Source organism: Epinephelus fuscoguttatus, linkage group LG16 (genome assembly GCF_011397635.1).
Source record: "Epinephelus fuscoguttatus linkage group LG16, E.fuscoguttatus.final_Chr_v1".
Classification (NCBI taxonomy): Eukaryota; Metazoa; Chordata; class Actinopteri; order Perciformes; family Serranidae; genus Epinephelus; species Epinephelus fuscoguttatus.
Window position 1 is genome coordinate 15,779,414 of NC_064767.1, and position 27,472 is coordinate 15,806,885.

The 27,472-nt window shown below is 42.7% G+C and overlaps 1 protein-coding gene across 31 annotated transcripts in view; it reads right to left on the bottom strand.

Annotated features, from left to right (window-relative positions):
- ank3a (ankyrin 3a) overlaps positions 1 to 27,472 on the bottom strand; it is a 169,894-nt gene that overhangs the window by 97,920 nt on the left and 44,502 nt on the right. For 27 of the 31 annotated variants that reach the window (XM_049599707.1, XM_049599702.1, XM_049599720.1 and 24 more), the window contains exon 1: positions 24,115 to 24,252. The exons of 1 other annotated variant lie outside the window; for it this stretch is intronic. In XM_049599707.1, coding sequence (XP_049455664.1) covers positions 24,115 to 24,237 — 123 coding nt within the window. In that variant the 5' untranslated portion in view covers positions 24,238 to 24,252. Of the gene's footprint in view, positions 1 to 24,114; positions 24,645 to 27,472 lie in introns of those variants that run through there. 3 more of the 31 variants (XM_049599711.1, XM_049599710.1, XM_049599721.1) reach the window with 2 other exon arrangements.

Sequence of the window (27,472 nt, forward strand, 5' to 3'; positions counted from 1 at the left end):
GGAAACAAGGGAAACTATAAAAACAGTGAAAGCGTTTAATGCGGTGCACACTTGCTCATGATGCTTTTAAACCGAGAGAACCAGACAAAGCAGTTGCAGAAACTCCCCTGATAAATTATTAAAGCCGTGCAGTTTGACAGATAAACACATGCCTCTCTGCCAGTCAAAAACTATGTTGTAATCTTCCAACTAGAAATTCCCACAGCAAAGAGCCGGAGAACAAAACCAGGCAGTCATCGTCGAATAAAGTCTGTCAGTGAAAACAAAACAAAATCTGTCGTAAATGTTATTTTCTGTAGTTTCCACCATAACATTTTGATAGCTCATAAAGCTATCTATAAAACAGAAAACAGAGGTCTGTTATTTTGGCCTGTTGGGCGGCGCTGAATGAAGCGAAGAGTGTTGTAACTGTTTTCGCCTGATCTTTGGCAGCCAGAGAGCACCAGACGAGAGCAGACCACGAGCCATCTGTCCGCCCTGAACCCCCCCCCCCCCCCTCCGTCTCCACACAGCACGCACACACACACACACACACACACACACACACACACACGGGCAGATACAAACGTGCACACAAGGACCTATACTAAACACGCACACGGATGGCTCAGTAAACACGTTAAAATTAGGGGACAATATTCTAATCCGCCATGATCACCCTTTGACACCAGGCCAACGGGACCAAATGCTCCATCCACAGAGGAGGAGAGGAAGATGAAAGAAGCATTGTGAAGAAGTACGACAGTGAAAGGGGATTTACATTCACCAGTACAACTGCTGATCTTTCGTTTATACTAAATCTGTGTACCCTCCTCCACAAACACAAAGGTTATTACACATTACAGCTTCCCATACTGGAGTAATGGTCTCTCAGATCCTGGCGTTTCTGCTTGGCAAACAGAAGGCTATTAGGTGCTGAAACAGCCAGCTGCCCCTCAGGCAGCACAAAGTAATAGGCTGTTGAATGGGGGAGGCCCAGATCCATAATAGCAACACTCCCCAAACGAAGCAGCGAGACAGGCAATTGTGGGTGTGGAGAGTAAAGAAATTCACCTGCGTTTTGTTGCTTTGAAATGGGCAATATCCCCAAAGACAAACCACTCCAGCTGCAGCATTTCTTTAACAGCAATTTGGGAATATATTTCAGACTTTTAAAGGTCACACATTATGCTAATATTTAGGTTCATACTTGTATTTTGGGTTTGTACTAAAACATGTTTACATGCTTTAATGCTCAAAAAGCACTTTATTTTTACTACCTGAATATAACTGTAGCCACTCTGTCTGAAATACTCAGTTTTAGCATATAAAAGCCCAGACGCTCTGATTGGTCAGTGTTTCCAGGTCTTCTACATCTGCACTTTCGGCATCCCTGCACCCTCAATGCATCCAGGAAGTGACTATAATGGCACTGTAGCACCATTTTCTCCTTTGTAGCATTGCTGGGCAGCAGCTTGGGTCTACATTTACATTTACAACTGATAGGAAATACAAAGGGACCTGTTTAGGATGTTTATGTTTTGAGTTTAAAACCGACCAAATCACCAAGACGTCATGCTAACAACAACAATCACTTCCAGGTAGCCAACTGGTAACTGATTTTAGCTGCAGAGATACGTAAAATCAGCAAGTTTGCTCATTTCTGTTGTCATTTTCAGCCTTCACTGTAACATTTAAAGACATATAATTAAACGCAGTGGCCTGACCTATCTGACATTTCTGCTGTACTGATTGTATGTACTGTGTTACTTTGCTATTGGCACAGAAGCTAAGTAATATGATGCTGAGGATGAGGGCTGAGCAAAATGTATTGTAGCCATCGAAAAAAATCAATATCGGTGTAAGTGAATGCTATCTTAAAATACTTTCTCTAACCAGCCACAGAAGACCAGCAACAATTTTTTTCTGATTTCACAGCTTCAAATCCCTGTCGAAAAAGGCTGTCCAGCAGCAAGGTAAAGTGGTGAAATTAATTTAAATATAGTGTACACTTAAACTGATATTGATTATTTTACATGGGCTCTTTTTCAGGTGGCTGAAAACTAACCAGCTGAGGCAGTGTTTGCTCAGCACTGTTTGATTTTATGTATGTGACACAAGAGTTTTCTACCTGGAAGTCATTGTAAAAACACATTGTGATTCAGTCTATAGTACAGTTGTGACATCACAACTTCACAGAAGTCCTGACAGGTTGTTTGAAGGCACAGGTTCCTAATAGAGACTGTGTGCATTTCTCTGTGGATGAAGTGTTTTGATACTTTCACAGTCTTTTTACTTCACTTATGCCTGCTTTATATTAAAAAAAAAGACATGACAATCTGACTTTAAATAATATGGGAACTTTAAGTCTGAAAACCTTCTTCAGTTTTGTTTATTCAGCTGTGTGAAAGCTGCAAAGCATCATCCATATTAGGCCTCTTAACGTAATAATGACACCACAACCAAATCACAACATCCATCCCAGAGGTCACAAGAGTTCAACCAGGTCAAGCGTGACTTGAAGAAGGACTTCAATACATTATTGGGACAGAGCTGAGGAATGGTCATTCAGTCTGTCTGCTTGGAGCAGCTCATTTGGATAAATAACACCAGCAGATGTCAGTGCAACAATCCTAGTCCCTACACTCCAGGGAGGACTGGCCCTGAAAATCATATCATGTGACTCCCTAAAATAAAAAAAAAGGAAATCAGGAAAGTAAAAAAGCTTCCTCTGTTGCCGTCTCTCTCTCTAATGCAGGCTATGCTTACAAGCGGTGTCCCTCTACAAATTGTGCTGTGTTTAGCACAGGACATGGGACACTGAAATCGATAGAGGGAATGGTACAGGATGATCCAGAATTTCTCTCTCCCTCTTCTCCTCTCTGTGATAATTTTGGCCAGCTGTCTTCCTCCAGTGGGACACTGCAATATAAATCTGATCCACTGGTATACAGTTATACCAGGGCTGCCCAATTTGGGGCCCGCGGGCCAACCGATTAGTTTTGGCCCGCGGCCCATGCTCAAATTTTCAATAATTAAATAATTATTATTTTCCCGCTGCCAGCAGTCGGAATATCTCTTTAAATATTTATTTATTGTTGCACTTCCTCTACTGACCACAAATCAGCATTGTGTTACATTGAGGGTAGGGTGGCGCTGTTTAGCTCCCGTCAGCAGTGATGAATGTATTGGAGGCCTAGGCGTGAAATGTCTGGCACTTTGGAGCATGTTCTGCTCTGTATGGTTAATGTTTCAGCTGAAATTAATGTAAACACAGTTCAGTGATTTACAAGAAAAGGCTAAAAAGCTAAAGCTGTTGTTCAATTATATTCCTATTTGAAAATGATTGTTCAAGACAGTGGAGACTGTAATATATTGGTCTTGTAGGGACATGTTGTGTCCCATGTTTTTAGAGACATAGGCCTGGTACTTATTATTTTTCTGCTTTCAATAAACAGAAATGTTATTCATTTTCTAAATTACTTTGTATGACTGTTTATTTTGCATAGTTATATCATAGTCATTTAATTAAATGCACTGCAACATGAATGTTTAGTTTTGGCCCGTGACCCTCCACCCTGAATCATTTTTGGCCCTCCACTGAGAAGTATTTGGGCACCCCTGAGTTATACAGTAACCTAAACTTTTACACTGCTGATCAGGATGCAAGGCAGCTCACTAACATCAAACAACACATGGATGGGTATTTTGCAAAACAGCTTGAGCATCATGCAAGTCGACATTTGGTGGTTCCTGACCTTACACTGCACGGATACCGTACGTAGGCGTAAACACAGCAGTTTATTCAGTGGATCCAAGCTGTCTAACAGAAGTGGCTAAAGGTGCAGCTGATGGTTGTTCTGATCAGTTAGTGCTGATCAGTTTGCAAATCACAGTGCAACAAATACAACTCAAAGTATGAACTATTTCCCCACCAGTTACACCTCCACTGAAGCTGCGTGTATCCTCATCATCATCATGCCCACCTGTTCATAATCAGATCAAATGTAAGGTTACGAGCTCCACTGTAATATTGGTGAATTATACTGGACAAAAAATATAATTCAGACATAGAATATGATGTCGTTTACCAGCCCAGTAAGTGGTTAGACAGTAGCTGGTCTTTAAAGGAATAGTGCAACATTCTGGGAGATATACTTAGGGATAGTATTTATTCCCCTCTCTTGTACATAAATATAAAGCAGCTGGTTATCTTAGCTTAGCACAAACACTACAAGCAGCAGAAAACAGCTAGCCTGCCTCCGAAAAGGTGGCAAATCCATCTATTGTACCACTAAAGCCCATTAATTACTACATTATATATTGTGTTTACTCTGTACAAAAACTTAAATGTAAAAACAACATGCTGTGCTTTTATGTAGCGGTTATGTGCCTGACTATTTCTTGGCTGGGCACAGTCAACCAGTGGAGACCCAGACCACATGTACCCTAATACTTTTTCATCTTACAATAGCGTTCACACAAAAGTAATCTCCGTACAAACAAGCTAAATAATCTCTGTCCATGCTAACATGCCTGAAAATATCACATGACCATTTATGTACACTGGGCACGCAACAGGAAGCAGGTTGTCAACTCTGTAGTTGGTTGCTTAGTTATAGAAAATACTACAGAGATGGCGAAAAGTAAGACCAAAGATTTTTTGCTTAGATCACTGACAAAGTAGAACTGTTACAAAAGTATCATGAGTATAAGGTGGTCAAGGCAGGGCAAAACAGATTGGGAATCACTGCAAAGTAAATACAGTGACATATCAGAGTGGCACTGGTAGCATTATCACTGGAGGAAGCCATGGCAACGGGAAAAGAACCCATACAAAAAGGATGAAATCACAAAAGGTATGTGGGCCTAACTATAATGTTTTGACTTGACAAGCTGTGACTAATAAGACCCAATTGAGAAATGAACATGGGTGTCTGTGTTACACCAGAGCAGTGTGGAGGCTAGGTGTGAAAGTAGCAATGGTTATGGGTTTTAAAAACAAACGTATTAGTGTGGATGTAGCATTAGTATCGAACTGTTCCTTGAATAAATGACACACACAATGAGTCCAATTCCTGGGTGAGAGCTTGATGATATACTGTGGTTTGCATGTCACTGTGTAACTGTCAGTGGAGGTAAAAGGCAACCACCAGTAAATGAGTGGTGGCAGGTGGGCCCATTGTCCTGCACAGCAGACAGTTTTTTATCGTGGGTGGCAGCACTTTTACTTTAGGCCAGCGTTAGTCCTGTGGCACTAAAATCTGTGACTGACATCTTGGTGAGCCTTCCCCGCCCCCCTCTGTATGGGGGTGTGGTGGCTGACCCTCTCTGACCCCCCTGTGTCCGTCCATCCATCACACACAGCCAGAGCCGACTGGCTCATCAAGGCTGCAGCCACGTGTGCTCACACATACACACACACACCTAAAAACAACACGTGCACGTACAGGGAGCCGTCCTGGACACATATTTTGTGCAGTGCAATACACTTAGTGTACACAGCAGCCTGGGTGTGCACACACACACACACACACACACACACACACACACACACACACACAAACTCATTTTGCCTACTATGGTACATATACATGCTCCAGCAAGTAGCGTCAAGGTCGCAGCTGAGCAGAGAGACTAATGACCTATAATAAGACACAACCTTGACTGATGGGTACAGTCAGTTAGCTTGTGTATAGCGGCCAACAAAGCAGCACACACACACACACACACACACACACACACACACACTGTTCTGCTCTCTGCAGCTCAGCTCTGTGTCTGCTCTCCTCACTGAGGTGGATTCTGATCTGCCAAACTTAATTTCACCTCATCTTTTTCAGCAGCCTCGTCTTATCTCTCTCGTCTTTGTACTTAATGTTTCTGTTTTGTTCTCTTTTGTTCTCAACTCTGGCCTGAAGGGACCTGAAAAAACTTGTTATCAGGAAATGTAAATGTTTTAATGAACTCAGAAGAATTCTGATGATTTTCTGTTTATCTAAATTAAGGATATGGTTGAAGTAGGTAACACATTCCCTCCATGTTGGCTACTTTGTGGTAAAATTGCTAGTGACATGCATGTTAGGGATGTGCATGATTTGTCAACCAGTTGATTACATGTTGCTACCCTCACTAGTCCGCACCAGAGTTTGTAGTTGGTCAAACTTATAAACATTATTATTATTAATGCGATTGCACTCAAATAATGAAAATGGCATTTCAATAATCAGGCACGCTTCCAAAGATTTTTCTTCCTGTTTTAAAAAAATGTTATTTGTTAACTTTTATTCAGCGAGTTGTTGCATTGTGGAATAACTTGCAATATTCGTAATGCAAGGTGCCAAGTGCGTCACATTTCAGCAGCACTGAATATATGATTTGGTTATTAAAAATGTAATAAATGATTTCAAATGGCTTTTAATGCATGCAATATGTTTTCAAACAATGTATGCAGTAACTGCTGGTATGTAAGTGATGGCCCTTTTCCTTGTGTTTATATGGTTGTGGCATTAACAGAGATGTTTATTCATGTAATTAATAGACTGAAAGCGAGGCGAGAGAGTCTGTGGAGCATAGCAAATACACCACTTACATACAGGGGATGTACAAACGATACTAATGCTAAGCGTTCTAACATTAGTAGCGTAACGTAACAGTTTGATGTGAGGTGGTTGGGTCACTCTTGCTGAGGGTGCACAGCAGGATGGCGAATATTTGAACATCTAAATATGTAAGTGATAATTGCGAGCGTAAACGTGTAAACAGTTAACTGTATAACCACTGTAATTGTATTTTCAGTAACACATGAATTAACTTAACTTGTAAACCTTACAGTAGTAACGTAGTTTTTATATAGTCAGGGAGGGGTTATGTTAAGGATGACTCCAGAGGCTAATCGAGACATATTTTCAGACCCACCCAAAAATCCTGGACACAGAAACGCTGAAAAACTGTTAAACTCCAAATCTCTCACATGTTTTCAACAATTATTTTCTATCATGTTTAATGCGTTTAAACAGAAATCACTGATTTGGCTTTACCCAAAATTAAACTCAAAAGATTAAATTTTGCTCAGTTTTGACTCTTTGAGTGTTTATTTTCTTTGTTTTTGCTTTTAGACTAGTTGATTAGTCTAAATTAAAACCTTCATTTTAATGTCAGGGAAATTAGTTGAGGGATATCCCTAATGGATTTATGTTCCCTCTCTACAGGAAAGAGAGACAACATTTTAATAGCAATAAAACTGCAGATATCTTAACCACATTAGAAGTGGTACGTGTTCCACTTTGATGTTGAAGCGGCGTCGGCAACAACTGACGTGATCAAGTCACGTTTGTTTAGTCTTTACCCCCACATGAGTGTCTCTTACATGTCACATTAACATGTGATCTACACACAAAAGCCCATTTAGAAAGGTAAAGGTACAATGATTCAAGGGCAGACAAATGCATTTAGAAAACACACACACACACACACACACACTGTATAATTACACACACAATATACACATAATCATACAAACACACACATCTCTACCCCTCACCCATTCAATCAGCCATTTGCACTACAGACGTTTACTACAGCAGCTGTAAAATGGCCTGTGCGTCATGGTGACATTTAATTAAAACTGTTGAATCTCAATTCCGCCAACACATCATCATGTGACATGAGAGACTTGACTGTCACAAAACAGACTCTTCAACAAGAGCTAAAGTCCTTTAAATCCTTTCTGAATCAATACATTTAATCACAGAGATCATTATTCCTAAAGGTGACGACTTAAATGACACAGAAGTCATGCTGACCCTGTGAGACGAATAACAAGCGCAGCTTTTTTTTCTGTTGTTGTCTACTCTGTGTCATTTCTGCTTAGTTCCAACATTTCTTCTAATTGGTCACTTCAGCAACTCGTGTGTGCGTCCACGTTTGTTTTTTTCCAAATGGTTGGAGAGGCGATTTGGCTGTCAGGACGGGGAAGGTCCCAGAAAAGTAAAAGTGCATTGTGGGTGTCAAGATGGCTGACACACAGCTGACAGCATCCCAGTCAGCAACACACGCACATACACACAAATACACCTGCACGCGCACACACACACATCTACAGGGTGACAGAAACCTAGTCAGCAGCAGCACTAACAACAACCTGACTCATATTGCTGCGTCTCGGTGCATCAGATCAAGCCTCCATGCTGACAGATAGCAAAGTGTGCGATTAGACAGAACTTCACAGACAGAGAGGACGATGGAGTGTCGACTTTTAATAATGTAGTATGTCATTTTCTACTGTAACCAGCGGGACTGAATCGTACAAATACAGCATTGAAACTAAAGATAACTTTTTAATAGGATTAATCTGTCATTTATGTTTTCCTGTAACTTGTAGAGCCCACAGTGACGTGTTTGACCAACCAACTGGAAATGCACTGCTCCAACTTCTTATCTCACAATATTCAGATACTTAAAAGGTGCAATGTGAAGTATACAGCTGTTTAAAACATTCCAACAATGAACCAACATTATTAACAGAACTTAAAGAAGCAACACAACACACGAAATCAAGAGGAAGAATAAGAAGCAGATCTGCCGATGGACAGGTGCCCTGAGCAGTTTGCCGTGAGTCACTGTAGTCTGCCCTCAGTCCAACAAGGGATGACAAACAAGTATAGCTGCCTCGAGGCCTGGTCAAGAGTCAGGTGATTGGATATATCCGATATCAGTGATTAGCTGAGTGCATTGCTGGTTGGATTTTTGGGCGATTTTGTCATTTAAATCTGCAAATACACTGGTCCACCTCCAAGGAATGAGTGAGAGCCACAGTTCAGCGGGGAGCAGGAGACAGCAGGGAGAAACAGCATGTTGAGCCAGCATATTTTCACATCTAACTCAATAATTCCACCAAAATTTCAACCAAGCCAGCGTAGGTGATTTTTGGAACTGACCAAGATGATTTTATTGAGTTTTATTTTGTCTCTCTTGAGTTTGAGGGAATGAAATGTGTTGAAAGAAGGTGTACGGTTGTATTTTTATGTTCAATAAGGAAAATGTGTATAAGAATATTTCTTTTCTTGACATTTTGTGAGTTTATTTATTTATTTTTTGACTAAAAAAGCCAAAAGAGTTTGCATTAGTTGGCTTGGAGATGAAATTCTGCTCCCATTAGTTTGGAGCCCATGGCCAGGCATTACACACTGCACCTTTAAAGTCAGGGTATCCACAGGTACTGAATAATGCAATGCAATCCACCTACTTTCTATTCTCCACATTAAAAACCTGTAGAACAGCTGCCTCACTGTGTGGAACTCACTGAAACAAAATAAGACAATATAATGCACCAGGAATAACTGCAGCATTAAAACCTAAAACAACTGAATGAAAGTAACTAAGTGTAACAGCGATCATGACAATGAAATTAAAAAAAAACTGTATTAAAGTAACACCTAATCTGCAATCTGGTAAGGCTAGTATCTTGTCCAAAACCCAAATATATACAATATATAAAAATAGAAAACAGAGTAAATCCTCACATTTGAGAAGCTGGAACCAGCACAATCCTTCATACTTCTGCTTCATGAATGACAACATTTCAATCAATTTTCATGATCATACCAGCATGATGATCCATCCATCCATCCATCCATCCATTTTCAACCACTTATCCAAGGCTGGGTCGCGGGAGCAACAGGCTGAGCAAAGTATTCCAGACGTCCCTCTCCCCAGCAACCCTTTCCAGCTCCTCCTGGGGGACCCCAAGGTGTTCCCAGGCCAGATGAGATATGTAATCTCTCCAGCATGTTGTGGGACTGCCCCGGGGCCTCCTACCGGTTGGACGTTCCTAGAACACCTCCTATGGGAAGCACCCAGGAGGCATCCTGATCAGATGCCTGAACCACCTCAACTGACCCCTTTCAATGTGAAGGAGCAGCGGCTCGACTCTGAGTTCCCTCCAGATGTCTGAGCTCCTCACCCTATCTCTAAGGCTGAGCCCAGCCACCCCACGGAGGAAACTCATTTTGGCTGCTTGCATCCGCAATCTCATTCTTTCAGTCAATACCCAGAGCTCGTGACCATAGGTGAGGGTTGGGACATAGATGGACCAGTGAATCGAAAGCTTTGCCTTCCGGCTCAGCTCTCTCTTCGCCATGATGGTCTGGCACAGCACCCACATCATTGTATAAGCTGCACCAAACTGCCGATCCATCTCACGCTTTATTCTACCCTCAGTCCTGAACAAGACCCCAAGATACTTGAACTCCCCCCTCTGCATGATGATGAAGAGTAAAATTGTACTTTTCAACCGGTGCTAAAAAGTTGCGTTAAACCTCAAAAGTTGAACTATTCCGGACAGTCTGCTGTGGTCCAAACAATTTCTGCTTTAAAATAGTGACTAAGTGACAACAGACTATCAGCAATGCTGCAGCTCTTGGTCTTCTTACTCACTCCCCTCTGGGCAGGAAACAGCTGGGTGGGATCATACTACTACTATAGATTTAAGATGAAACACAGATGAGACAGAGTGTCTCACAGTTCAGCTGTTTTCAAAACAACAACCAGAAAGGAAACCAAAAATAACCAACGCGGCCATACATATAATCAAGGGAGCTGGCTACAAGTTGCTGTAGGGCTTTTCTATTTTTATTGTGATGGGTGTTTGTGAAAGTGGCTGTAACCACACCGAGCGGGAGAACCACCAGGAGAAGATGCTGGAGATAATATGCCAGCTATCTTCTCAGTGATGGTGTACGAGAATTATTAATCACGTGGGGAATGAGAGAAATTGCCATGACTCAGTTATGTCTGGGAGAGCGGGCTCGCGTGATGGTAATGAAATCACTGTGTGAGGTGAAAGCTGATACAGCAAAGATTAAGTTTCACCGTCATCATCAGTGCAATAACAGTCATCATCCCTGCTTTATGTTCAACACCATCAGCAGCGTTGCAGTGGTCATGGATCCCTCTTTATTCCAGGAACCGGAAACACAGGACACAGGACAAATTTACCTTTCACCCTGCAGCTAACAATTATTGATACATTTACAGATTATTGTCTTGATTAATCAATCAATTGTTGAGTCTATAAAATGTAAAAAAAAATCTAAAAAATGTCTGTCACAATTTCTCAAAGTTGATTTAATTAGATTACTTGTTTTGTCTACCAACTGTCCAAAAATAGCAAGTGAATCTTTTGGAAATTATGTTTAAAAATGACTTTAAACAGTTGCAGATAAATTTCCTGCCAACTGACTTCACTACACTAGTTTTTTGGTTTCCCTCTCCTCTCCTCTCCTCTCCTCTCCTCTCCTTTCCTCTTTTTGCCCTTGCTGTACAGTATTAGTGATGGATTCCTGGCAGGAGCAGTGGGCTCCGAGGGCACCTAGAGTCAGAGTACAGCATCAATCCTGAATACCTGCTCTGCCCTGGGGGTAAAATCACATCACAACATGTACAGACATTTCCCCTCGAAGCAGAAAATCCTTTGTGGTATTAAAAAGTTAGTCAGGCCTTCATACAAACCTGTGAACCTGGTTTAATCATACACATTCAGTGCAAAACCACAACTCGGCTCAGCCCAGGGTCCGACAACAACACAGCTGTGCTCCATTGACTCTAATGCAATCATTTCAGATTTCCTTCATTTTCAGGCTGGTTTTGTGGATTTGGAGCTAAACGTTGAGTATTAATGATACTCGTTACCTGGAGAGGTTGGAAAAAGATATACGTTTCTTCCCTGTTCCAAAACCAAAATCAAACCCTGAAAAGTGTAGGGTTAGCTAGCTAGCTACTGAAGATATAGCCTACTGAATGTATACACATGCTGCTTTTGCTTTTTAATGATTATAACGGTGATAAAAAGACCGACCCTGCTGTACAGGAACCAGTGAAGGGAAGCAGGGAAACTTTGCTGATATTGAACCAGCTGTGTGTCATCACAGTGTGCGCAGATGAACGTTGTTGGACTTCACCCAGAGATTCCTGCCCGTCCGATGGGCACAGGGGCGAAGCCAAACACGGTTCATCTGCACACACTGCGATGCCACACAGCTGGTTCAATATCAGCAAAGTTTCCCTTTATATTCATTGTCTTGTGTGGCGATCAACTAGGCTGATATTAAATGATCATTAATAATCACTGATGTGAATGAGAGTGATGGCGGCATGATGACTGTACGAGGACAAGACCACAATGATGAAAAATATGATGGGTCAGATCAGAGGGCAGAAAAGTGGCACTTTTTCGCTAACAACTCCAGGCATTGTTTTCCCTTCTCTGGAACAACCAGGAACAGGGCAATAGGGGAGGACAGAGTAAAAAAATCAAAAAGAGGAAAAAACTCAGACTGTGGGTTTAAAATTAAGGACATTTGAGGGGGAGCACAAATATAGTCGTGATATAAATCACTACTTTGCTCTGTCCCCAGCCTCATCCTTGAATTTCAGACATAGTACAATTCCACAATGCGATTCTGTCACACCATGGCAGGAATCCTCTCTGACCTTTCTTAATCCACCATACAGTAGGTCGACAGTAAACTAGGTTGCGCTTCAAGTCATCCATCAGTGAGGAGAGTCTTCACGGGGATGACAAAACACACTCTCCATCTGAGTGTTCACTGATAACAGAGCCCAAACATGTTTGGCAAAGCTGATCGTGAATAATTCAGTATCAAACGTTAAGTAGACAGAATGCTCTGCTTATTTTCTCCCTGTCCACACAACTGTTAAGACAAACACACAAGAAACACAGCCAGAGAGAGACCTCTATGTGTCTCTGTGTATGATGTCCCACTGTCGAAAGGTCTATTTTTCCAGTGATCTGACACATAACAAGCTGAGTAAAAGAATACCAATCCCACCTTGGAGCTACAATCAACCTTTCCCCATCAGCCGGCATTATACTGGATTACTGCGTTCTGCACAAGACGTACACAACTAGCCAGCAGATGACAAAAGCGATCATTTCACTCTGTGTTTTACCTCCCACTGTACTGCACAGTACACCCAAGGCCACACACAAACACACACACACACACACACTGTGAAAACAGAATTTCCATGCTAAGAGTACACTGTAATAAAGACTGCAACCTTTTCACACTAAATTACCTCCTTTAAGGTGCAGCGGAGTCTTTCCCTCAGGGCTAAAAGCAAAAATACAGTATATGTTGTGACAAAGTGGCATTAGGAGCCAGAACTGTGGCTCAGTCTATTAGCTGGACATTGCAGGAGGTTTATTGTGCTTCAGAGGATAATAATACCCATTTCAGAAAAGAGGAATTGCAGCACACGTGGGCCGTAACAGCTTAATCCTTTATCGTGAGAAGAAAGAGCAAACCGGACAGAGGTATGGGTGCATGCACATGCTTACGCTAAAACAAGTTGGAGGTGTTCAGACAGGGTGCGTCTATGTTTTGGAGTTGGGTTGATGGGGCATAGGGGGCGGGGGTGAATATTTTTTCTCTAATCATGAATCTAGATGCTTTTCTTTTCCCAAGGGAGCCCTGCACCCCCACCCCACCCTCTGCTGCCACCTCCCACCCACACCCCCTCTTTCGCTCTCCCTCCCTCTCCCCGTCCTTTCCTCTCCCTCCCCCCATGCTAGAGAGCTAACCGTGAAGAGGTGTGATTACCATCGATCTGTCCTAACACAGCCCATTTCCCCAGCTCCAGAGCCTCTGAGCTCCAGCCTGCGTGGCGGGGGCCGCCACAAGGCCAGGAACACACGCTACTGCCCTTGCCCAGGGACAGAGGATTTTTTTTTTTTTTTATGGGGGGAAAAATGTGAGAGGACTGGGTGACAGCCGTGGATAGTTACTGTAAAATCTAGAAAGTGATATTACACAAATATTGACTTAATAAGTGAATATTATGGAACAAAATTTGGGTTTTTAAACTGCAAAGTGAAGCCAGGCGACAAAATTGATGACCGCGTGGTTCTAGTTATCGCTGCATGTGACGGCGGAGTGGCAGGTGGTTAAGTGGAGGACAGGGAGACGGCGTTGTGGTGGAGGTGGGGGGACAGCAAAAGAAAGTAATTATCAAGCCGTACAGGCGTGCGTCCCGAGGGTCAACAGAGTGGTGTGTGTGTTAGAGAAAGACAGCACCATTTCAGTAGGATAAGCTTTATCTGTGTGTGTATGAGAAGCACCTGCCATATATGCATGGATGTACACACACACACACACACACACACACACACGCCTGTGACACACCATTTGGCGCGTTTAGGAGCCTGATGGAGGAGGTCTGGCATTGATGCGCAGTAGGGGATTAATGAGTGTGATGTTGTAGGAGCGGGGGCATTGTCTCACACACACACACACACACACACACACACATGCACGCTGCTGCTTCAGTGAACAGTGAGTTGTGGATGACCCCAAGACAGACTTGTGCATCAAATGGAAAGGGAGGAAGACAGAAGCTATAAGCTTTTAAATAACAATTAGGCGTTATATTAACAGTATGGGGAAAGAGACAGAGAGCTAATCATTCACTGTCACGTTGTGTGTGTACATGTTGGAGTGCAAAGCAGACGTCTTCCTCCGCTGCCTTTCAAACACCAACACCGGCATCACCTGACGTCCACTTTTCTATTCTTGTCCCTTTTTCTCTTATTCCCTGTTTTCAAAGAGTCACCTTTCCCCCCTCTCTCCTTTCTCTCCTCCACACCTGCTCCCCTCTTGGCCTCTCTCTGTCTCTCTCTGTCCTTGCCTCATCCAGTCTCCCTTATCTCCTCCTCTTTCCTACTCCCCTGTCCTCCATCCCCCTCACCTCCTCCTCCTCGTTACATACCATTCAGCCCTGTAATCACATCATTAAGCATCACCACTGTATCTGTAAGTGTGTGTGAATAATCTCACGGTGAACTGCACTTACTGAACTCCTTCCCTGGCTCACCCCCTGAGCATCAGAGGTGAGCTGGTCCTGCTTAAATGAGATGAATGACGGAGAGGTGAGTTCTTACAGTTTGATTCAACTTGGTGTTGCTTCACTTGCACCACAGCAGCAGCATGTGAGATGCTCCTTCCAACATCTGCTCCTTACCATCCTCTCATTTGGCTGCCGTATGCATTGGCACGGAGCTCGAACTATAATCCTGCATCCTTATAGGACATCGGATGGTACCGGCTTATATATCCATCGAGGCAAACTGCAAAAACTCAAGTCCCGTATCCTGCTGAGAGGACTTTTCACCCTCTGTTACTGAGCAGGATTGGAGGATCGTGCCTCTGACGCCAGCAAAATGAATGTTTCATTAACATACAGCTCATTTGTATTGCAGTACAATTACACAACAAGAAGTGTATTTACATGCATATTATATTCTCTGCTCCTATAGCCGCAGGCTGCAGTATATTGTTTCTGTGCTTACACTGCTGCAACTAACAGTTATTTTCATTGCTGATTAATCTGCCGATTACAATCACTTGCTCCATAAAACGTCAGAGGATGGTAAAAAGTGCCAATTGCAGTTTATTAAATTCCAAAGTGATGCCATCATATCGCTTGTTTTGTCCATCTAAGACTCAAAATGTTAAAAGCCCCATCAATTTTTTTTTCCAACAAGCTTTGTCATTTTTCTCACAGACTATGGGTTAAGATAGGTGTGTATATATTTTTCTGGGTATCTTAGGTCACTCTGTGTGTTTTTATCAACCTAATTTTTACCTTAACCTAATTATTGTCTATTTGTTTCAGCTGCCATGCTTCTTTGGGTCATGTGATGGCCTCTGATTGGTTCCTGCCACTATATAGGTGTGGCCATACCTGTGTTGCATGTTTTGAAAGCCCTGACAATGACCTGCAGTGGTCAAAACATGTTGGCTCTTTTATTGATTTGGCCACTCCAAGTTTTTCTGTATTTTTTCAGAGTGCCTGGATTGCCTTCCTGTCGACCCAATCAATTTACATCATGTAAGACAGAAAAAAGCAGCAAATCCTCCCAATTGAGAGGTATATCGAGGAAAAGGTTCACATTTTTGATTAAAAACAGATTAAATATGTAATTTCAGAATATTTTTCTGTTGACTGACAAATCATTACAGCTGTAGATGCAGTGATTCTGCCAATAACTCTACAAAAGCACATACCAATTATGTGTAACCAATGACACACGAACACACCATTTAATGTGTGAAAGATATAGTATAGGCATATGTGATTTTCAGATTTTCCAAATGAAAACAGCAATTTTACATGATGAATCGTATGAATTTCATATTTATTACTGTGCAATATTTGGAGATTTTCAGATAGACTGAAGGATTAAATGCTCCTCTATGGGTTGAGAGAATTCTCCTACATCATAGGCTAATATAACACTCTAAAACCTATTAAATTGACTGCATTTCTTTGTTGATGTGAGGCAGTGAAACACTTTTAATGTATGGCATTTTCTCGTTAAAATATAGCCAGATATGAGCATTGAAAATATCTGAAATTTCTACATGTTGTATGTGAAATTGTGAAATCACACCCAGTAGTTCCACACGAGAGAGAGTGAGAGGCATGAAGAGGAGGGAGGGCGCACGTGCAATTGAAGAGCGGCAAGAAAGACGCCACTCACCTTCAAATGACCTTTAGGCTTACGATCATGCTCTCTCCTCTCTTTCTCTGCCCCTCTACAGTAATTCTCTCCATTTCTTCTTATCTCTCACTCTCCTCTCTTTCACACACATACTCACTCCCTCTCTCCATCTATTAGTCCTTATCTCCTCCTCACTCTTTCGACGTCTGTCTCTTCCTCTCACCGCTTCTCTTTCCCTGACTCTCTGATGCACAAATACACTTTATGCAGCACCTATGTGAGAGGTAACAGGATGTCAAAATGTAGTGCTGAACACAAGGTAAATCACCTGATGCACAAAACAGGAAGAAGACTGTGCGAGGAACCAGACAAGGAACCACAACTAGACATCATGGATTTTTTTCCCCAGTGGTAGGACCAACAAATCCCCATACACACAGGTTTCCAGTTACGAAGGCTCCCTAAGAAATCCCAGCACACACACACATGCGGACACACAAACACACCATCCCCCAGCAGTAGCTCTTGGTGAGGACCCTTGAAGTGGTGGATCAATAATTAGAACAATCCTTATTACACGCTCTCATTTCCCCTTAGAGACTGAAGCTAATGTAGAACAATAGCAGCGGCATACAGTAGAGCGAGGACGCTGTGACGCCCCCGTCGGAGGATCCTGCACGTTTCAGTACATGTTTCACTCAGCTGCAGCTGGTACAATACTCTGTGGTATGTGACAGCTGTCTGTCTGTGCTGTTTGTGTTTATTGTTGTAGTGGGTGTTTAAGCTGTCCTCTAGGCCAGGTTGCTCCTGAAAATATTTTTTTCACCTGGTTAAATAAATGATATATATACAGTTTAAAAGAGTGGGAATTAAAATTATTGGTGGAAATCACAAGAGGCCACACTACACGACACAAGTCACAATACAGTATTATTGCGACTTTAAACATTTTGCAATATGCTGATATTGTGAAAAAGAAAAACTGTGTCAACATCTGTTTAATAAAAAAAGATAAGGTTTTCAGTCTGTCCATTTTATCGCAGCAAAATGTACTTAACTTAAAAACTGTAAAAGCTACTTAATTTATTATTCTAAAAGGCTACTAGGAGTTTAATTTGGATTTGCAATATTGATAATTTATATAATGAAAAATCAATATTTGGCATCCTTGTATTGATGCAATATTGCCACTCAAAATATAGTGACACTATACTGTATCATTTTTTTCCCCCAACCCCTAATTAACTTGTCAATATTGTCAAATTGTCAACATTAAGATGTGTCACAAAACAACACAAGTTGGTTTGGCGGAACTTTGATTGACGTTTGACGTTGATTTCGTGACACCAAATGCATTATAAAAATGACTGCTGTCTTGTTTTGCGGATGCTTCTTTGATAATCAATCAGAGTTAACCTCGGTGACATTGTCCTGTCACTGCATCACAATAAAAGCTGCCTTGTGTTTCTCTAGTGGACGCTTTTAATGTGAATCAGCAGCAGCAGTGGGAAAAATTTAATCTGCATTAACAGTAATTTAATACACTGCTGATACGATGCGATGCATTCTTATACAGAGGCAAAATTACAGTGGATTACATTCTGCATTGTTCCTGTGAATCTCTTCCGCTTTGGTAGGCAATCTGAATGCAGCAGGGGAATGGCGGACTCTGCCACCACCAGTCAAATCTACTTTACAGAGATGTAATAACTGAATGTAAGCACACTGAAAGGCTATTACAACAATGACAACCATAAATAGTATCAAAAATTAGGTTTGATTACATGAAAACATTAAGGATTATGAACTCAAACGATAGGTTTACTACTTTGGGCAAATTTGTGATTTGTGATATGGTGTTATATAAATAAAATTATACTGACTTGACTAGCCATTCCTCCTGTTAATTATGGCCATTAAAAGATTTCTTCTTAACTTGTTTTCAATGTAAGTGATGTAGAACAAAATTTACAGTTCTTGTTAAATGCAAACATTTATTTGAAAGCTGATATATCTTCCAAAGTCACAGTCTACATAGTATGAATTCCCTCTTTGTGCTTCCACAGACAGTGTTTCCATGCCGAGCTGCAGTGGAGTCACAAAAAAGTGAATAAAATGGCTGCAACTTTGGGAGATAAAATCTTGATTTGACTAAGTCAGACTGCTGAAGCATCATATTACTGCAACTTCAGATAAACTTCAGATTAAAGTCTCATATTTTAGAAGACACAGCAGAAAGGATTCATGTGTTTAAATGTCTTTGTCAAAGCCTCACTACAAGCTGGACAATGGCTCCTTCGTTGATTAACCTATTCCAGCTGAATCACATACATCATATTCCCACTGAGTAAATAAGAATGCCATCTACACTACATCAATTGTCATTATTTCCACAAATTGAAGCTTGGCAGCCTCCTCAAAGTCACGCTCGCCGGCCGTCCAGCCGGTGGCCATCTTGATGGTGAAAACATTTTGTAATACTGGGAGGAGTTCCCAATGCCAATGCAATTAGCTGAGGCATGCATGAGCGCCGAATTCATTAACCTCCATCTTTTATTGGCTGGTGGGGAGGGGAGGAGGTGAAGGAGCGGGTGGGTGAGGGGGAAGGAAGAAGGAAGCGACACGCGTGCCGGCTTTGTTTCAGCCAAACCAGAAAGTGAGTGGAGAGAAACGAGGGAATGAAATGAGACAGAAAGGGAGAAAAAATATAGGAAGAGGAATCTATTAAAATATGTACTGATATTATGTTTCCTCTCTCGCCGCCTGCCTGCAGCCTGATGGCTCTTTTCCCCACGGTTTACTTTCCCTCTTAGGGCCAGGCACACTCTTGCCTTCCCACTGTTGCCATGGGCTTGCTCTGAAGGCAGCACGGGGCTGAAATCCAATTTCAACACCGCCGTTCGCCTTCCAGCAGTCATTTCAAAGTCTTGCTTTAGATTCACTGCTGTTATCTGGATTCAGACCTCTAATGAACAGTGATGATGGCGATAAACGATGATGACATTCGCCACTGATGAGCGGGACGTGCCAGTGATCTTTGGAATTTGTAATGAAGTGGATCAGATTTCGCTTTACCTTTTTTTTTTTTTTTAAGCTTCCAATAAAAAATGGCACAGACACAGGTGCACAGAAGCTGGGAAACAGGCACAGAATTTCCTTGGAAGATGAAACACTCTCAGATTTGACTGTAGAAAAAAAGCTAGCTCATGACCCATATAAGCCCTATGAGAGAAACAATAGGTACTGTACCGACGCACACGCTGTGTACTGGAACGATGTGTAAAACTGGGACCTGGCAGTAGGAAATCTATGCTTTACTTAGCTCTCCCTCTCTCTCAGGGAATCCACTGGGGGCTCCTGGCTCTAGATAATGTCATTAGAAGTAAAGCAGCTTGGAGAATTTATGTAGCAGTGTAGCAGGGGTTTCCCGTTCAGATGACCACTGCGGCGGCTACTGAGTTTGCTCTCTCACAAACTCTCATACAACACGTTAAAATGAATTCCAGTGTCCAACACACACACACAGACACACACACAGAGGTGTGCTCTGTCTCTCTGTGTGGTTAACATCCCACTTTTCTCAGGGTGCTAATGGTAAGGACTTAATCTCCCTCTGTGCTGCTTTCCTAACGATACAAACTACAAATACCCACTCACACGACACCGGGTTGTTAGCAGGGATCCCTCCCCAGACACCCTGAACTCCATTAGGCCTACACTGAACTGAGTGCCGGCTGATAAAAGCAGCAGGCTGCATGTCCAACTCTTTATCACCTCCCTTGCGTGCACTTTGTTGATCTATTTCTGCATTTTGATGGTACGGTGCTATTACTGTAACCCTTCAGCATCGTATTTGAGTGTCTAAAATCTGACTTTATTCACTGTATAGTGCCCTCAAGATTTGGAACAAAAAAAGTGACGTCCATGGCATTCACAGATGCACAAAATGACGACTAATAAGAGTCCAAAACCTAAATATGTTGCTCACTAAGCGACTGAGTGGAGTTAGGTAGTCGGGAATCAGTGATCAAAGGGTTGAGCACCACAGTGTGAGTTTCGATGGACTGCATATTATGTATATAAACCCAAACAAAATGGGAAATCGCAATGGGAACACTACTTTCCAGTGACCAGTCTTCATTCCTCTAATGCTCAAAACACAAAACTGGAATGTACTGTCACTCCCAAACTAACAGACAGACAGATATTTTCAAGTGGAAACAACTTTTCAACACTTCCAGTGGCGTTATTGCTGCCACCACAGTCGCAAAGACAATCAAACTGCTTTCCATTTTCCTCAGAGCCCAGCAACTACCACAGTTTCCGCAAGTACTTAGGTTGTTCCACTGTCCACCTTTTTGAAGCTGGGGATAGCACGTGCAAAGACCTTATATTGACACTCTTTGATAACTGGGCATAGCTCCCAATAACAAAACACTTTCCTCTTCCTGTTTTGGGTGATGCTCTTCCTATGTGCTGTAAACAGAGCCTTCATTTTCAAAGAGATGGTACCCAGTGGCAGACAGAACTGCACAGTGAAAGCGAGGCTTACAGAGAACCAATCTAAATACAGATGGTGTCATTATTCTGCAGCCACTACACTGTGCAATGAACATTTACTTCATAATGATATGTTAAAGTTGTCTATTTCCACTTTAATAAATGAATGAACACTAAACAACGTTCACAGGTAATAACTAAACATTAATCACAAGAACTCAAACTTTACGCTGATGAAGCTGAAGTCACACTACTAGAGGGCATTTTAGATGTGTATACACCCATTATTCAAGGTATATTATGCAGGATTTCCCCAGAAAGCAATGCATACTCACACAAAAGTGATCACTCTTATCAATTATGACCCATTATAAGTGTGTGGTCTTGTATTTATCTGCAGAGACTGCCCTCTGCCTGCGTTTTCCCCATTTCCCTCTTATTTTGCTGTGTCGGGGACGCTCCTGGGGACATCACGCAAGAGAGGTTGTGACCAGGTGCCAGACTGTGAGCAGCATGCATCCAAGAGGCAGCTACGAAATCACGGACACAGCACCAAGCGGAAAAAGCTGGGGATGGCTTTTACCTTCACTTTCACTGGTGATGGTTGTTTACAAGCAGTAGCCTATCATACCTTTAACAAAGATTCTACGGATGTTTCGCAGCATGTCATGACATGTACAGTAATCCACCTGCTTGGTGACTAATGCAGACAAACAAAAAATAGACGCACCACTCTGCATTTACAAGTAATCTCCACAAACAGTTTTGTACCTGTGCTCTAAATATAGCGCCTGTAGAGGTGTGAGAGGAGTGACTCAAAGCGGTTTGTTGCTCAGTTTGCACCAAGACGACCACATCAGCTTAGCTACAAGACTTACGGCTGAATAATAAAAGGAAACTGACAATGCAACCTGTGACTATAACATCCTCTTACAGTCTTCCCACATGTGTCACCTTTTCGTCATGTACTCGATGACACCTCTCAGTCAGTCTCTTCCCATCTACTGTACAGCGGGACGCAGTGAGAGTTGGACGGCCACCAACAGGGGTAAACAGCGCACAAGCAAGGGCAGCCAAGGAATAAAAACAGCCACTGTGTGTGTGGGAAAGAGAGTGACCGACAGCGATGGCTTTAAAGTTCACATCCCTCAAGTAAACAGCGACTGACAAACAAATTAACTTTAGTGTTTGACTTTGTTTTGTGACAGTGTATCGTTAAAAAGTGGCAGCACGAGCCAAACGGCAGCGCTAATAATAAAAAGAAAAAGTCAAAGAGAGGCATATAAATGGAGGCAGAGATGGGGAGACGGGGAAACAAAAGTGAAAGGACAAAGACGCAGGAGAACAGGGGCAAAAAGAGACAGAAAGGAGAGGGGAGCAGATATGTGAGAGGACAGAGGGAAGGACGCGGGGCAGGCCGAGGTGAGAAGGGAAAGTTTATTATCCTCATGGATGGTGCTGTGCACAATCCAATCAATACCTCCCTCTCCTCTCTCCTCTCTCCTCATCTCTGTCTCCTGTTCTCTTCTATGAAACATGACCCTTCATGAGGACTATAAACCTCCTGCACAGATCAGCATCTCAGACACATATATTTTCACACACACGTGCGCACAAACACAGACGAAGAGAGAAAGTAATAAACACTTATCAGCTTGTACACAGATTTAAAACTATAGAAGTAGATCCATAAATTCACTTGACCTTATCAATCTCTTTTTCTTTTTGGTTTGGAAAAGATCAGGCCGTGATAGCTCGCCTCTTGTTTATGCTGAGGTCAAATAACGTTGCCAGCAGCATAATTCAAAACCAGGCACCCATGGGCGCAAAGTTCAGTAAATGTCACTGTTATTGAATAGATCTCTCACGGTCAAATCTGCCCACATTCAATACACACAATGCAACGGATGCTTTCTCTGAACATTAGAGCGGTCCGGACAGCGGAGAGTTTATTTTAACACATAACTGTGGACAGATGACAAGTTAACCTTTGTTTTTTAGTCTTGTTTCCATCAGTAGTCGCTTATAATTTGCTTTAATCTAATGAAATACTTTTATTTTTGCACAGGTTTCTCCCACTGGCCTGTCCAAACTAAAGAGCTGACACTGAAACAGGGCTCTCTCAGCGAGCTGACATGCTAGAGAGGAGGAAGAGGAGGGAGACCCACGTGCATTTCAGTTCCTCCTCCATCATATGAAAAGCTTTGTCATCAATAAATCACTCGTGTATGCATTATACATGGCTGTCTGTGCATCCATGCACACACGCACACACACACACACACATACAAAAGCAAGAGCCCACAAAAACCCACTAAAGCACTCGCACATCACCAAAAGCATGATCAAGTGAAAGGAGCGTCTCTGCATCTTGGCCCGTGTTTGGCCCGTTTTACAACATGTGCTCTTGTTTGTCATTTAAAAAAAGATGCAAGCATGACCTCACACTCTTTGCAACTTCAGCATTAAAGCCCATAACAAGGTTACATTACACGCAGGAGGCGATGATGAACAAATCATACTCTGCACAGGGTGATCATACAAAGTGACCACCTCATTAAAAGACGGAAGGACGTGCAAATATTAACGGAAGCCCCGTGTGACGTAGTTTTACCAAAGATGGACAATATTAGGAAAGAGTCAGAGACGGGAAAACAAAACGCTCCATGTGTACGTAAGAGTGTTCACCTCATTCAGAGATGGCAGCTACAAGATCGTAATGCAGAAACACGTGAAATTATTTTTGAAGACACACACACATACATTAACATTACGCAAACACCTCGCATGCATACCAACAACACACACACACACACACACACACACACACACAGACTCCCACATCACACACGCACACAAGGTCAAAGATGCTCTTCAAACAGAGACTCCACATGTGTCTTGATTTATGCACAGATATGAGCATGGATGTATGTATTTGTGACGAGGCAACCTCCAGGCTCAGTTGATCTAGGTAGTGAGGGAGATGTAGCACACACACACACACACACACACACACACACAGAGTCACGCTCCAATGAGGCTAGCTGAGCGGAGCAGATGAAGCCACCAGCCAAGCCAGCCAGCCAGCCAGCCAGCCCCTCGTCTGTTACCTTTCTCTTTTGTTCCCGGGACGCTGCTCTCCTGCTCTTCCTCCGTTTCTCCTTCTCGTCCTCTATTGCATTCACATCCACTTCCCCCCGATTCTTCTTCAATTGGGAGGCCGCGTGAGCCATGATAGGCAATAAAAAAAACGAAGAAGCACCACACACTACACACGCGTGCCTCACCTGAAATCCCAGAGAAGTTCAGGGGCTCTAATTGACAAAACCGGGATCTCAGAGGAAAAAATCGGGGTAGAAAAGGAAAGGGGGGGAAAGGGAAGAAAAATGCCCTCCTTGAAAAGGAGAATGGAGAAGAGTAGGGTATCTTTTACATTTGTATGTATATCCTGTGTGTCCTTTCTTTAGGTTGTTGTTCTGGTCTGGTCTGCTCTCTCTCTCTGTCTCTCTCTGTCTCTTTTTTCTGTTTTTAAAGTGATGGAAAGATGGGAGAGAAGAGACAGCAGCTTCTCCTCATCTCCTCATCTCCTCCTTCTCCTCCTCCTCCTCGTGTGTCATCCGCTGGCAGTGTGAGAGGAGCGCGTCCAGGAGAGGTGAGGACAAACCGGATGGAGAGAAAAAGAGACACGAGCATCACCAGCACAGAGGTGGAGGGAGGGAGGAGAGAGAGAGAGAGAGAGAATGGAGGTGGAGGGAGAGTTGGAGGGAGGGGAACGGTTACTACGGTAACCACGCTCTGTTTCAGTCCGTCCTCTTAAATGTTTCTCCCTCTCTTCCTCTTTCTCTCTGCTCTGGTCCCTGCTGCTGTGACTCTCATGGTGCTCCACCATGGAAACGTGTGTGTGTGAGTGTGCCAGTGTGTGTGTGTGATATACAGTGTGAGAGAAAGAGATAAATTGTGTGTGTGTGTGTGTGTGTGTGTGTGTGTGTGTGTGTATGTGTGAGAGAGAGAAGAGGGGGTGCGAGTGCATGAATGAAGCAAAGGCACCGGTTAGGGAAGCAAAAGGAAATGGTGGCGGGGAGCAACAGCAGAACGGGTGAGTGTGTGTGCGTGTGTGTGTTTGTATACCCCCACCTATCTACTATCACTCACACACACACACACACACACACACACACACACACACACACACACACGGACACGCTTTACCAGCTGGAGGTAGCCAAGTGACAGGGTGGGGATGGGGAGAACATGCAAAGGACACGGATGAAGGCAAAGAGGGAGGAGAGAATGGATGATCCTGATGGTGATGGAGCACAAATGTAATTTCAACGTCCTCGACTCCATGATATACTCACACCTGAAAATGAATGAGCGAATAACTCAGTGGATGACAAACCAAACCAAAAGCTTGTCAAGTGAATGAACCAGTCAGGCAACAAATTATTAATTATTTAATAAATTAATTAATGCATGATTTGACGACCGCACGAGTCAAAAATTAAAGAAATGAAAGCCTGTTTCTCTGATTTGAGTTCTGAGCTCTGTGCGTCTCTAACCTCAGTGTGGTCATCCCACCATCTGGGTTCATTGACACCATGATGGAGAGGTCAAACAGGACCAGGGGAGCTTTTGTTTCACCAAATCACTCGGGTCTTTGTTGCAAACAGAGGGACAGAGGAGGAGGAGTAGGAGGAGGAGGGAAGATGTGCACAGAGAGAGACAACAAAAGATCCTGTTTGATTTTCTCTGACAAAAAAAAGAAAAGAAAAAAACACAAGACGTCTTATTTAGGATGTCCTTCACACCAGCCGTGCTCACGTCAGACGTGGCAGCATGGAGACAGACGGAGCACGCAGCAGCCATCTTTGTGTTTCTTCCCCCCGCATGCCTGCGTGTCAGAGGCACCTATGAGCCTGGCTGGGTCCTGTCGATACCGAGAGGCTGCCTCATCTCATGCCTGTCTGCTTCCCACACAATCTACCGAGCCTCTAACTGTACATATGGACTGTACATGAGAACCATATGGAGTAAAGCTGAGTGTGAGAGGAGGTGATTGGTCACTGCTGCTAGAGAAAGAGAAGAACAACCCTCCAGGGACAGATGACAGGTTTAGCCGGTGGACACCAGTCATGTAACGATGTGAGCGTGAAATTCCCCCTTTTCTCTTCCTCAAATATATTCATCCTCCCTGTTCCATTTTTCTTTCTTTTCAACCCCAAACACCAGCCACTGGCATGAAGGGGGGGTGAAGCTGACTTACAGCCCCCATCATGCATCAGGGGGTGTCACATTATGCCAAATTATCATGCGGTTGCTAGGCGAGGGCCAATGGGGTGGCTCCAGGGAGGACAGGATGGATGGATAAGGAGCGTGGAGAGGTAAGAAGAAGGATTGGGAAGGGAGGGAGCAGGGGGTGGGTGCATGTGTGCAAGTGTATGTAGATGCATGAAGAAGACAGGACGTATGTGCACATGATAAACAAACCGCTATCTGCGCAGAGAAGAAAAACCTTTGTCTGAGGAGAGATATGCAAAGAGGAGTCATGATGAATGAGCAGGAAATTGCGATCCTTTAATAAGGAAACATTTTCTGCAGCTAAACGCCACAAAAACCTCCATAACTGTGCAAAAACAAACATTTACAAGCTGTCAGTTGCACCACCTCTTTAAAAATTCATCCATTGATAAAACTCCACTCGCAGTCTGATAGCCAAAGGAAGACCGTCACCCCCCGTAGCCATACTTGTAGTAAAACCCACTGCCAAGGTGTCCTATATTCCAAGCACCAGCGTTTTGCAGGCAAAGACAAAATCGACTACTACAATAGAGCAGAGTTGGCTGGTGGCCGGTGAACTCTAGAAGTGGACGTTTATTGGATGTTTTCCACCGTTTTCCAGGCACAATGCCATAAACATGGAGCCAGACTAACACATCCACTACCAGAACAATAAATCACACACAAAGTGAAGAGTATATTCCAGAAAATGTGTGTCACAGAAATATTAATGTGATTATTTTCATTTAATAGCAACAGTGCTGGAATGATTACAAGATTAATCAATTAGAATAGTCAAAAATTAATCAGCAACAATTCTGATAATAAATTAGTAGTTATTAAGTCATTTTTTAAGCAAAACAATGTTTTAAAATACTGTTTTTAGTATCACACATGTGATTATTTGCTGGGTTTTTTGTCTTCTCTCTTAATAAACCGAATACATTTGGGTTTTGGACTTTTAGTAGCACAAAACAGGCAATTTACGCACATCTTCGGGACCATATGTCTGTATACTGCACATTCTTTTTATACTTTGGACTGTGAAACTGCAGATTCCTTGAACAATCTGCCACGTTTCTGGACAAACTACAATGTTAAACAACCGTTTAATTCAGATATATTTTGCACATATATACATATATATCTTTTTTATGTTTTTATTCTGACTTTATTCTATCCTGTACAAAA